General features: G+C 33.1%; 1 protein-coding gene across 1 annotated transcript in view; it reads right to left on the minus strand.

The window, feature by feature from the left end:
* Positions 1-13,865, minus strand: part of CEP120 (centrosomal protein 120) — a 101,157-nt gene that overhangs the window by 43,867 nt on the left and 43,425 nt on the right. The window contains exons 10-11 of the mRNA XM_051998037.1: positions 2,359-2,508; positions 1,542-1,724 (exon numbers count right to left, since the gene is read on the minus strand). Of these exons, the coding sequence (XP_051853997.1) occupies positions 1,542-1,724; positions 2,359-2,508 (333 nt within the window). The remainder of the gene's footprint in view (positions 1-1,541; positions 1,725-2,358; positions 2,509-13,865) is intronic.

Here is a 13,865-nt window from a genome sequence, read left to right on the forward strand (position 1 = left end):
TAACTAGGAAATGTTTAACAAAATTTAAAAAAACAACAACAACAACACAACAGTATTAGGAAAAGTATAAACATAATAAACCAATATAAAAATAAAAACAACAAAAACCATCTAATTATATTGAAAGATGTAGGAGAGAAAAGCTTTTTTTGTTTTGTTTTTTGTAGTTTTTTGTTTTGTTTTGCTGAGGCAATGGGGTTTAAGTTGACTTGCCCAGGGTTACACAGCTAGGAAGTATTGAGTGTCTGAGGCCAGATTTAAACTCAGGTCCTCCTGACTTCCTGGTGCTCTATCCACTACGCCACCTAGCTGCCTCTGGGGGAAAAGCTTTTGAGAAAATACAACACCCCTTTATTTTAAAAACAAAATGTTAAGAAGCATAGGAATAAATGGAAATGGTCAGAAAATAGACCTCTGATTTCATCAATACAGCGAACTCAAGGTAAGGAAATTCACTCTACCAAAGGAAATCACCATCTTCTCTGCAATTTATATTCTGTATAAATTATATGTAACTGACTTGTTCTTAATTATAATTTTGAAACAGTGAATAATGTAATTCATGCTTCATGAACTTTAGATACAAAATATTTATTAAATTTTCTTTCCTGTTTAAACTAGATTTTTGTTACATTTTCACAATATATGCAATCCCTTCCCCAATGCCCCTGCCAAATTCTGTCAGTAAAAGACCATAGGAACGATGGCTAGGGATATTGTATAAAGCAGATTTAAATAAGCTCATGGTAGTAAAGTCTCTCAACTAAAAACATGAACGACTTGATTTTTTTTTGTCCCATGATGACATGACATGGGGAAATTGGCAATGATGCCAGAGAACTCCCTTTACTATTATAGATCAACAACTCATCTTGCTGATCATTTTGTCATTAGCGCAATCAAACAAAATGGATATATCCAGTGTCCCTATTCAGAAATATATGTATCTTTCTGTTTCTTGTGTCTACTACTTTTCTATTAGAAGATGACTAATTTGATTTATCATGGGTCCTTTGGAGAAATATCTGGTCATTACATTGAACATAGTTTTTAAAGCTTTCAAAACTGTTTTTCTTTACAGCTAATATTAGATAGACAATTATTTGCCACATTTAAGAACAGTGTATTTATTCCTAAGAAGCAGCATGCTGGGATAAAAAGTATCTTCTATGACTTTTTAACATTCATGTTCTGAAAGTAGTAGGACAAATTATACTTCAATAAAAATTTAATTAATGTAGAATGTGTGCTGTATGAGAATAAATGGTCTCCTATCTTATCATTCTATAATGTAAAAATGTACTCTTCAAATTAAACTCTGAAGATAGAAAAGCTGACCTCAGAGCCAAAAACAGAGCCTATGTTCAATTCCTCCTCTTAATATATACTGACTGTAGGCTGCTGGGTAACTTAACTTCTTGGTGCTCTAGACAGTTTTCTAAGGGTATAAATTGAATATACAAACTGGAAAGTTACATTAAAATAGAAATATAATAAAATGTAATTGGTCCAAATAGAAGAATGTTTAATAACGATATTACCCTTGTGCTGCTGTGACAGGAATCTTTTCACTGAAAGTTTGACGCCAACATTGTTCACCATGAGCACCTAAAAATCGGGTTTTTTCTAAAGTTAAGACATTTGAAAGCTGAATTCTTGCGATTCCTAGAAGTAAATCTTTGGCCATTTTGTCCTTATGCCATAGTTCAACAAGCAGTGGCAACCTATAGATAAAAGAAAAAAAAATTTTTTTTACAAGAACATAGTTGAAAATCAAAGAAGATAAAAATTTAACTTCACTGAATTAAATGTTTTGTATTTTCTAAGTTCAACTTGAGATGACGCAACTCTTTAATGTCTTCCTAATCATCATTTTGAGTAAAAGCACATGTAGCAAATATAAATAATTATTAATATCTGGATCTACATATCTTAAAGGAAAAAATTATTTACAATTTGTTTTTTCTAATTTCTGATTAAAGGTTTTAATTTTTAATTTCTCTCATTCTTCTTTTCAAAGTGTGCAAATTTGAATGGCGTTATCTTGAGTAGAGAATGCTTTCAAATTTTCTGTTAACTAGACATAAAGCATCTCCTTCTACAGTCCAGATAAAAATCTTGAGACATAGACATGTTAGATATCATGCCAAGGGCATACATGATCTTTAACAATGACAGAGCCAGTTTTTCTTCAACTTTTCAACTATATATATATAAAATTAGGAGTAAGCAACAGTTTCCTTTTTTAAAATAATTCTTCCTCATTCAAATTTTCTATTTTCTCCTAATTGACCAAACCAAATCCAGACAAATTAAATAACAAAAATTTTTTAAAATCCTTTATACACATAAACATACCTCAAGAAGGTATCTTGGAGTTGATGAGGCAAAGTAGCAAAATCAAATGCACAGTAAGACTGGGGAAGAAAAACCTCCATATTTTTTCGAACTTCTACAGGTGGATTAGTCATGATAGGAGCAGCACTTCCAAAGAATGGATAGGAATACCTAGTACCATATAAAAATTATACAAATGGTTAAAAGATATGATTATAAGATGTAAATTCTAAGAATCTAATTGGAAATAATAAAATAGAAGTAAAAATGAACTCCCCAAAAGGATAAAATTAATCAAGCTTATGATGTATTTATATGTTCTCACCAATCTTCTAGATAAAATTACACTAATTTATTCAATGTTGATAAGAAAAACATTTTAAAATTTCCTTACAAAATAGCTGAAATTATGTAAATGCATCAATAAATGATGTTTATTGAACAGGAAAACAACCATTAGTCACTTTTGCTTTAGTGTTCAAAAAAATTCCAAAGAAAGTATACTGGCACCTGAGGACCTAAGTCTCAGCACTGCAATTGATTTTGACTGTGGATTAAGTGCCCTAATCTGTTGGGCCTTAGTTTTCTCATTTTTTAAGAACATGAAATTAGACTATGTGACTTCTAAAATCCCTTCTTCTTTTGATACTATGATCCTAAGTATTATCTTGAATTTGCAAATTAAAGATTTAAAAAAAAATTAGGCTTAAAGAGGTTTACTTGTTAATGACCAGAAAACTTTGGGATGATGACTCCTATGCTTCTTTGATTATACCATATAGAAAAAATCGTGTAAGAACTCATATTTTCTAATTATCTTAGATAAAGCTGTAATTTCTACATTTGTCTTCTCTTTAGCAGACTAAATGCCCATTTGCCTTTAGAATAAAGATCCTTAGGTAATTCTAATCATTCATTTTCAGGTCACATGAACAACCAGGAGACTCCAGCTGCTCAGGAGCAATAATGGGCCGTACTAAGATGACAGGAAAAGATAATGCTAAATGTTGGAGAGGATATGGGAAAACAGGGACATTGACGCATTGTTGATGGAGTCATGAACTGATGCAACCATTTTAGAGAGCAATTTGGAACTATGCCCAAAAGATTATCAAACTGTACATATCTTTTGATGCAGCAGTGTCTCTACTGGGCCTCTATTACAAAAAATTATAAAAAAAGGAAAAGGATCCACATGTACAAAAATGTTTATAGCAGTTCTTTTTGTAGTGGCATAGAACTAGAAAGTTTGTGAATATCCATAAGTTGGGAAATGGCTAAATAAGTTATGGTAGATGAATGTAATGGAATATTATTGTTCTATAAGAAACAATGAGCAAGATGATTTCAGAAAGACCTGGAGAAACTTACATGAACTGATGCTGAGTGAAGTGAGTAGAACAAGAGAGCATTGTACACAATAATAAGATTCTGTGATGATCAACTCTGATTGACGTGGCTCTTTTCAACAATGAGGTGATTCAGGCCAATTCTAATAGACTTGTGATGAAGAGAGCCTTCTACATCCAGAGAGAGGGTTGTGGGGACTGAGTGTTTTCACAACACAGTATTTTCACCTTTTTTGTTGTTGTTTGCTTGATTTTTGTTTTCTTTCTCATTTTTGTTTCCTTTTTGATCTGATTTTTCTTGTGCAACAAAATAATTGTGGAAATATGTATAGAAGAATTGTATGTGTTTAACATATATTAGATTGCCTGCTGTCTAGGGGAAGGGATGAAGGGAAGAGAAGGAAAAAAAAGTCGAAACACAAGGCTTTGCAAGGGTGAATGTTGAAAACTATCTTTGCATATGTTTTGAAAATAAAAAATTATTTTTTAAAAATAGTAATAATAAAAAAAAGTAATGGGCTATAATCTCATAGTATCAGTGATGTAGCTGATATAGCTGATGTAGACACCCAGATGACAGACACCAAATGATGAGGTCAGGTCATGTGAAAAATTCATAATGGCCATTCTCTCTGGCAAAAGGTAGGTTCATTTAGGGGAATAGGTTACAGATAAAATCAGAGGTATAGTAGACACCAGGAATGGTAAATATGAAATAGGTTAGGGAGAGTATAGAAAGGGGTTTTAATAATTAATAATGGAAAGGGCAAATTCCCTAGTGGCACTTGCCATTTACCAGAAGAAAGGAAATACCTCATGAGATTGGGCCATATCCTTAGCTGTCAAGCCAAATCCTAAAAGGGACTTAGCAGTCCCAAAGAGTTAGCTAGCTATAAGGAGAAGAAGTGAGGCCAGGAACATAGTGGGGTTGTTAGGAGACATAGCATGTAGCATTGGGGGATGGGAGGTAAGGGAAAGAGACCATGAGGTGTGCCATGGTTGAATGACCCAAAGGAGGCCAGTAGAGAAGCCATGGGCCATAAGTTATTTTAAATCTTTTTTTTTTTTTTTTCCCCTGAGGCAATTAGGGTTAAGTGACTTGCCCAGGGTTACACAGCCAGCAAAGTATTAAGTATCTGAGGCCAAATTTGAACTCAGGTCCTCCTGACTTCAGGGCTGGTACTGTGTTTTCCCGATAATAAGACCTATCCCGAAAATAAGCCCTCCCCTTACTGTGTAAGACTTCTCTAAAATAAGCCCCTCCCCCGAAAATAAGCCCTATTGAGATTGCGACTGTAGTGAAGATGATCCCCTGCACTACACACTACATTACGGTACCCTCTGTATGCATCATCCCCCTCTTCCTTCCCCCCCCAACTCCCCCCCCGGGTGAAAAGCACGCCACGCTCCGAGCTGCATCCAATCAGAGCTGCAGCAGTGAGTGCGTCATCCTGTTCTTCCCCAGTGATTTGCTTGCTGGCGCCATTGAGATCAGTGCCATGGAGGAGAGCTGAGGCAGGACAACATAAAAACCCAGTATGTAAGTGGGAGTGAGGGGGCATGATGGAGGATAAAAGAAGAACTCAGCCAGCTCTCACCATGCTAAAGAAATGAAGGACTTTCATTGCAGAGAGAAGAATAGATCAAGTAATGATTCCTGCAAGAATGACTGCCTATCTCCAGACCCTTGATATTGCAATAAACAAGTCATTCAAGGACCATTTGCGCATGGAAGTCAATGACTACATTGAAAATAGAATGGAAAGAAATCAGCATGGAAACTTTGTGAAGCCCTGTCTGCAAGAAGTCGTGACTTGGGTGAAGAAGTCATGGGATAAAATTACTGACAGCTGTGTCGCCAAGGCACTATGAGCAGATTACCTGGACAAGACAGGTTCATTTAAAAAGAGCTATATTGCTGGACATGACAAATTGGGTCCACTTCTTCTGAAAGAAATAGAGGCGCAAGACATCCAGGACGGAATTCAGGGTATGGACACTTATGATGATGTTGTTGAAGAAGATGACATGATCATTATTGAATAAAGGTACTTTTTTTTGTTCACATTTACCTGTTTATTAAAATTGCTGTCAATGTTCATTAAAATAAGTCCTCCCCTGAAAATAAGCCCTCTGGTGTTTTTCTGTCTAAAAAATTTAATAAGACAGTGTCTTATTATCAGGGAAACAAGGTACTACACCCACTGCGCCACCTACCTGCCTCTATAAGTTATTTTATAGCAAAAATGTAACTTCAATTAACTTGGATTTCAATTAACTTAATATAGCTTGGATTTCTGATTGGATTACCCTCTGGAAGGTGGTAGTATCACAGAACTAAACTGATCTGGATTATCAGAGCCTTCTTTCAGCCTGCCCCAGGAAATAATTTTTTTTTTTTAATTAAAGCTTTTTATTTTCAAAACATATGCATGGATAATTTTTCAACATTGACCCTTGCAAAACCCTGTGTCCCAAATTTTTCCCTCTTTCCCCCCCATCTTTTCTCCCCTAGATGGCAAGTAATCCAATATATATTAAATATGTTAAAATATATGTTATATCCAACATATGTATACATAGTTATACAATTATCTTGCTACACAAGAAAAATCAGATCAAAAAGGAAAAAAAGTGAGAAAGAAAACAAAATGCAAGCAAACCACAACAAAGAATGTTATTTGCTATATTGTGATCCACACTCAGTTCCCAAAGTCCTCTCTCTGGTGTAGATGGCCCAGGGAATAATTTTTATCAATTCTTCAGTCTCTCTCTCAATCACACCCACTATTCAGAAATTCAACAACATTGCTGCAGAATTCTAAACTGCTGGTCCAGGGAGGACAACCCCCTAGCACTAGTAAATTGAAAGCATCAACAATGTAATATCATCAGAGCCAGTGATGGGGTGGGGATAGAAAAGTAGATGGGAAAACAGCATTACATAGCTCTAAACTGCCCTCATTAGGTCAAAGAACCAAGGAACAGAGGGATTCGGTCAGGACACCTAGAAAAGAAACAGTGTATGTGTTGCAGGGAGGAAAGGCAGTGTGCAGCATTCAACTAAGACTGAAAAAAAAATTTCCAGTGGGGAAGCTGCTTTTGACCACTTGAAAGTGTCCCAGTTAGGGCAAAGACCTACGCTAGTAAACTGTGCATTACCCATAATAAGAAGATGTTGAGATATTCTGAGACCATCTCACAATTAAAGAGGGAGTCAGCATGTGACTGATAGAGAAAAAAAAGAGAGAAAAATTAAATTATCAAAGATTTTAGGAAAAAGAAAAGTCAAAAATGTTGAAGATAAATCAACACAAAAAGCAATAACAAAAGGAAATATAGCATCCAGATCCCATAAATTAGTTCAAACATCTTTGAATAAATACAGAGACTCTTACCCTGAGATAGTGTTTTCTCAGACACTATGAAAAAGAGGAATCAGGGAATCCTCAGAACAAATTCTAGGATATAGTGGAAGAAACCACCATAGTGAAGATTCTAGAACTGATACCTTTGAATGAATAAAGAATATAGGGAAAAGGAAAATCATATAATTATTGGAGTCAAGGATTAGAGAATGAGGCTATAAAGTAGACAAAAAGGAGGACTATTATTAAAGAGAATGAGAAAAATCATTTTTGGAAAGAGGCACAAAAATGAATTTTAAAAAATGAGTAAGACTAGCTGAAGGGAAGGAGGGGAAAGAGAAATCTACTTGTTTAATTGAGGTCAATCATAACTATATACAAGCAAGAAAGAAAAAGAAACTAAGAAGCAAAACTCTAGAGAGAAAGGGATAACAAAAGAGAGGAAGAGAAAGTGACAGTGGCAACAGAATCAATTTAAAGAAAGATGGTAACTGAAAGATCTTATTACTATGCTTACAGCAAATGGGGGGAGGGAGGAGCACCACAACTTGAATAAAAACATTATAGAGACAGAGGGAGGAACTTTATATATGAATGGATTAACAAATCCAATAATATCAAAGAGGACAAACTAGATAAGAAAACAAAGCCCTGGGACAGCTAAATAGCTCAGTGGATAGAGAACAGACCCTGGAGTCAGGAGAATGTGAATTCAAATCTGGTCATAGACACTTGACACTTACTAATAGTGGGACCCTTGACAAGTCACTCAACCCCCATTACCTCACCAAAAAACAAAAACAAAAAACACCCTGCTTCTTTCTTATAAGAAACACATTTAAAAAACAAAAACATACACAAAATAAAATTGAGATGGGAAAACTTTACCATGCATATAATAGTAAATACATGATAGCTGACAAAGCAAAAATAAGATAAAGCAAAAAAAAAAAAAAAAAGGAATAGCTGAATTAATTATGGTATATGAATGTTATGAAATATTATTATTCTATAAGAAATGATCAGCAGGATGATTTCAGAAAAACCTGGAGAGACTTACATGAACTGATGCTAAGTGAAGTGAGTAGAACCAAAAGAACACTGTACATAGCAACAAGAAGATAACATGATGTTCAACTGTGATGAACATGGCTCTTTTCATCAATAAGGTGATTCAGGCCAATTCCAATAGACTTATGATGAAGAGAGCCATCTGCACCCAGAGAAAGGCTGTCAGAATTGAATGTGGATTACAAATTGTATTTTGTTTTGTTGTTGTTATTGCATGCTTGCTTGCTTTTTTTTCTCACTTTTTTCCCTTTTTGATCTGATTTTTCTTGTGCAGCATGATAAAAGTGGAAATATGTTTAGAAGAATTGCATATGTTTAACTTATATTGGATTATTTGCAGTCTAGGGAGATGGTTGGGAGGGAGAAAAATTTAGAACACAAGGCTGTGCAAGGGTGAATGTTGGAAACGTTCTTTGCATGTATTTTGAAAAATAAAAAGCTTTTATTATTCTTAAAAAGAAATCTAGACCATGCAAAAAAAAAAAATTCACATTTCACAAATTATTCTTAAAAACGAATAAAGAAAGCAATCTACCAGAATCTTTTTATGAGACAAATACAGTCTCCAATACTTAAGCCATGGGAAGAAAAAAGAAAGAAAACTATAGTCAATATCATTGATAAATATTGGTTTTAAAACTTTATTAAAAAGCCTAGGGCAGCTAGGTGGCACAGTCAATAGAGCACCAGTCCTAAAGTCAGAAGGACCTAAGTTCAAATCTTGTCTCAGAGACTTAATATTTCTAGTTGTGTGACCCTGGGCAAGTCACTTAACCCAATTGTCTCGGGGGAGGGGGATGGGGAGAAAGGGGGAAGCCTAGAAAACAGACCACAGAAATTTATCATAATCATTCATTATGATTAGGTGGGATTTTTTAACAGATATCAAAGGATGCATTCATATGATCATGTGGGATTTTTAACAGGTATGAAAGGATAGTTCAACATTAAGAAAATAACAAACAAAATTAAGCATAAAAAACCCCAAACCATATCAAACCACAAAATCATCTCAACAAATGCAGAAAAATTGCCTTTGGAAAAATACAATACTGCTTTATGCTAAAAAAAAAAAACAAAAAAAACAAATACCAATTGTGGGTATTTTGAAACTTTAAAAAAATCATAAAAACCATCTTTCTAAAACCAAAAGCAAGCAATTCTTCTCAACTAGGGATACACTAGAAACTTTTCCAATAAATACAGAAATAAAGCAAGGATTACTCTCCTCATTATCGTTTGATATATTTCTGGAAATGCTGGCAATAGCAATAAAACAAGCGAAAGGAATTAAAGGGGAAAAAATACAAATAAAGAGGAGATAAGCCTGTACTTGGAAAACTCCAGGCAATCAGCAAAAATATTGAGATAACTAATGGCTTCAGCAAAATTGTGGGTTATAAAATAAATCTTGAAAAAAATCAACCGCATTTCAACATAACAAAATACAAAAAAAAAATTTTTTTTTAAGAAATCCCATTACAAATACTTGTAAAATGCATAAAATATTTGGGGATCAACCTCCTAAAGTATACAAAAGATTTGTATAGATTCAATTAAAAAGTACTCTTTAACGAAATAAAAAACAATTCAAATAGTTGGAGGAATATTCATTTCTCATGATTAGCCTGTGCCAGTAAAATAAAAATGACAACACTACCAAAATTAATTTATTCTCTTAATGCTATACCAATGAAATTAGCAAGGGAATTCTTTACAGAACATGATAAAAATAACAAAATTCATTTGAAAAAACAAAAGACCTAGAATATCAATAGAAATGATAAAAAGTAGGTTATGAAGGGGGGTATAGCATTTCTATGTCTCGGATGATATTATAAAAAAAGAAATCATCAACAGTATATTTGTTTATAAAATAGAGAAACAGATAAATGGAATAGAATAAACAAGAGAGATTCATTAACAATAGAACTCAATTAACAGTTTTTGATAAAAAGGAAAACATAACTTTGCTAGGAAAAAATTCTCTATTTCATAAAACCTGGTAGAAAAACTGGAAAGCAGTCTTGCAAAAATTAGGCTCGAGCAACTTATGACATTTTTTACAATACAGTTAAAAGTATGGGATTAATATTAATATTAGTTAACATAATATTAAAGAGCATGCTATAAAAAGAATTAGAAGAAAAACATAATATGCTTTCACAGCTATGAAGAGTACATTCTTAACTAAACAAAAGACAAAAGCAATCACAAATGACAAAATCTCTGAGATTTTGCTTTTGCATAAATAAAATTAATGCATCTAAGATAAAGGAAGTAGTCAAATGAGAAAAGATTTTCTGTTACAAACTGTTCTGATAAGGATTTGTTATCTAAGATATATAAAAAGTGTGCATATGTACGTGTAAAATAGCCACTCCCCAAAAGTTAACAGTCAAAGGATACAAATATATCTCAAGAGGACCACAACACATTCAAAATCACACACAAAAAATGCTCAAAATCATTGGTAATAAGAGAAATGCAATTAAAAGAAAGTATTGAGGTTTTATCCTATATCTTGTAAATCAACGAAAATGACCAAAAAATGGTAATAGACTACATGAGGATGGGATGGTAAAGAAGCAGCACACTAATAAATTGTTGATGTAGATGTGAGACATACAACCAATTTGGAAAACAATTAGGAATTATGCAAATTAAGTGACTATAATGTGGATATCCTTTCAACTAGAGACTCCATTACAAAGAAGACATCAATAAGAAGAGAGCTCTTCAAAAACTCCAAAATATTCATAGCAGCACTTTTTATGATAGCTAAGAATTAGAAACAGAGTAGATGCCAATCTATTGTGATGTGACTAAACAAATGGTAGTAAATCAATGTAATGGAATGTTATTGTAAGAATTAGAAACAGAGTAGATGCCAATCTATTGTGATGTGACTAAACAAATGGTAGTAAATCAATGTAATGGAATATTATTGTGTTATATCGTGAATACAGAGAATCATGGAAAGAGCTACATAAATTGATGAGAGTAAAGTACACAGAGCCAAGGTAAAAAACATACATATTAACTACAGCAATGTAAATGAAAGAACAGTATGCCAAAAAAGCAAATTAACAGAACAAAAACTTAAAAAGTCAAAGACTAGTATAGAGATAAAAAGATACTCCCAAACCTACTCCACAAAGGAGAAGAGCCATGTTTTCAGACTTTTCCAATGTATCAATCAGTTGTGTTAATCTTTTTTTAGTCTCTCTAAAAAATGTTTGTCAAATGGAATAGTTCTTTGGGAGAGGCTGAGGAAGGAATACTTAGAATAAGAACAGTGATTTTAAAAAAACAGAACATATCAATAAAAAGTTTTACCAAAAAAAAAAAAAAAAAAAAAAAAAAAGGGGTGGTGGTAGTGATATATTAGTTATTTGTATCCTAAAGCTGAGGTTAACCTTTTTTCCCCCTTATCATTATCTCCTTGGGAATCATGATGAAGCCTTCTCAGAATAATGGTTTTTTGATGCATAAAATAAAATATATAGAATTTTTAAAACCAACTAATTACATTTTTAAAAGATATGAAAATATTTTTAAAAACAAGTTCATAGGCTCAAGATTAAGAATCCCTGTCCTAGAGACAAGTTGTTAAAAGAAAAATCACTCCAAATCCTTGGTTTAAAAAAGAGCTAAAAAATCTTTGCTAAGATCTTGTAAAATATTCAAGTATCTTAACACAGCATTTTAAGGATTTGAGCCCAGTTACTTTGATTCCAAATCCAGAGCTCTTTCTACTGTATCACTCTGCTTACTAAACATTCTCTGTCTTAAAATGTCAATAAACATATACTTCACAACCATTTTGATTCAAATATTTCATAAAAGCACAATCTTTTCTTAGTGGTCTTTAACCCGCTTGTTGATAAATGGTACTTTGCTTAATTTTACAGAAACCAAGAAAAAAATGTAATTACATAATTACATATAACGAGAATATTCTGCATTCCCATTGTACCGAATGCAGTATCCCTCTCCAAAAACCCCAAAATGCATTTTTTCAATATAATCATAAATAAGTTTTAAGTTTTTATTTAAAACTATAGAAGAGACCTAAGTAGGTCTAGTTCAATCTTTTGACTTTGCAAATAAGTAAAAAGACTGGTTATGAGAAAACCAGCTAGAAGGCAATTACAATGGTCTAAGAGAGGGATATTGGAATATGCGAATTTTTAAAGTCAGGGCAGAAAGAATAAAAACACAGAGAGGCTTGGGGAATTATACTACAGCGGTAGAAAAAAATGGACCCAGAAACAAATTGGATGTGGAGGATACGGCAAAGAAAGAATTAATCATGATTAAAAAAAAAAAATCTAGAATAGCACGATAGGACTAAAAATACTGAGGTAAGAAATGGCTTCTAAATTCCCTTCCAGTTCTAAATCTATGATTCAGATAAAGAAGTTGAGACCCTTCACAAGCCTGGAACTTGTAAGAGGTTTTACATGGAATATAGATAAGGGTAATTTGTTTTAAAAAAAAAAAAAAAAAGGACAAAAGTTGATAAATGTTTCCACTTGAAGGTAGGAAAAGAGAATACAATGAAGAAAACCAAGAGGGAACAATTATACAAGCAGCAGGAAAAGTGTGTCAGAGAAGCTACTTAACAAGTAACTGTTAGAAAGAGCACAGATAACAATACAAGATATGGGAATCAGTGGAAGTCTAGGACGATGAAGAGGATAATAGGTTGTTATTAAGTGATTCTGAAAAGAATGGCTTTAGCAAATAGTAGAACTGGAAACTAAAATATAAGAGATTGAAAATTAATGTAATAAAGAAGAAGCAGTAAGTTTATACCTTTCCACAAGTTTGAAAGGGAGAAAAGAAAAGGATAGCTTAAAGGGTAGTTAGACCAAAAGGCTTTATTTTTTAATATTAAGAGACCAACTCATAGCTTTAAAAAGTCTACTTTTGACCGTGTACATTTATAGCCCTCAAGTCTTTTATATTCTCTTCTGACACTTAGAAAAGGCATGCAATAGAATAACGCTTTTAAAATATCAGCCTCTTTCTGGAGCCCACATTAATAGGATCCATGTCTCTTTTCCCTCTATATCATAACCAAAGACTCAGTCTGGCCCATGATCTTTCAACTCCAGGACAATACTAAAAAGAAACCCAAAGGCTCTGACAAAAATAAGAAAAATGAGGACACTTAAATAGAATAAAGGAATGAGAGTATGGAAGGGGATTTGGTGGTATAACTGTAATGTGATGAGAGTGTTTTCTAGTGTGGCTGGCAAATTGGTTCTTTTAAAGCATTTTGAGCAAAGTAGTTTCTCTGAAAATAGAACTCTGATGACATATAAATTCTGATATATTTGTGGAAGGGAATTTATTGCCATTTTTATAAAATGCTGAACCACCAAATTTCCAATAGGAAAATAGTCCCTCCAAAAAAAAAAAAAAAAAAGAAAGAAAGAAATTATATAGCATTGTATTATAACATAATTTTCATGGAAAAATTAGATCTCATTTCATAACTTCAATTTAAAGCACCTACTTCCTCTAAACAACATTCCCTACCAATAATCCTATTTGTGTTCAAGGCACTAACCTTCTACCATACAGCCTTTTAAATTTAATTTCATATTGCTAAACTGCCATACACCATGTGTTTTACAACCAAATTTAATGCTTTCTTCCCCAAATATACTATGCCTAAACAGATAAGATCACAATATTTTTGTCTAAAATGTCTTCCCTCCTTTCTTTA

The sequence above is a fragment of the Antechinus flavipes genome, chromosome 1 (genome assembly GCF_016432865.1).
Source record: "Antechinus flavipes isolate AdamAnt ecotype Samford, QLD, Australia chromosome 1, AdamAnt_v2, whole genome shotgun sequence".
Classification (NCBI taxonomy): Eukaryota; Metazoa; Chordata; class Mammalia; order Dasyuromorphia; family Dasyuridae; genus Antechinus; species Antechinus flavipes.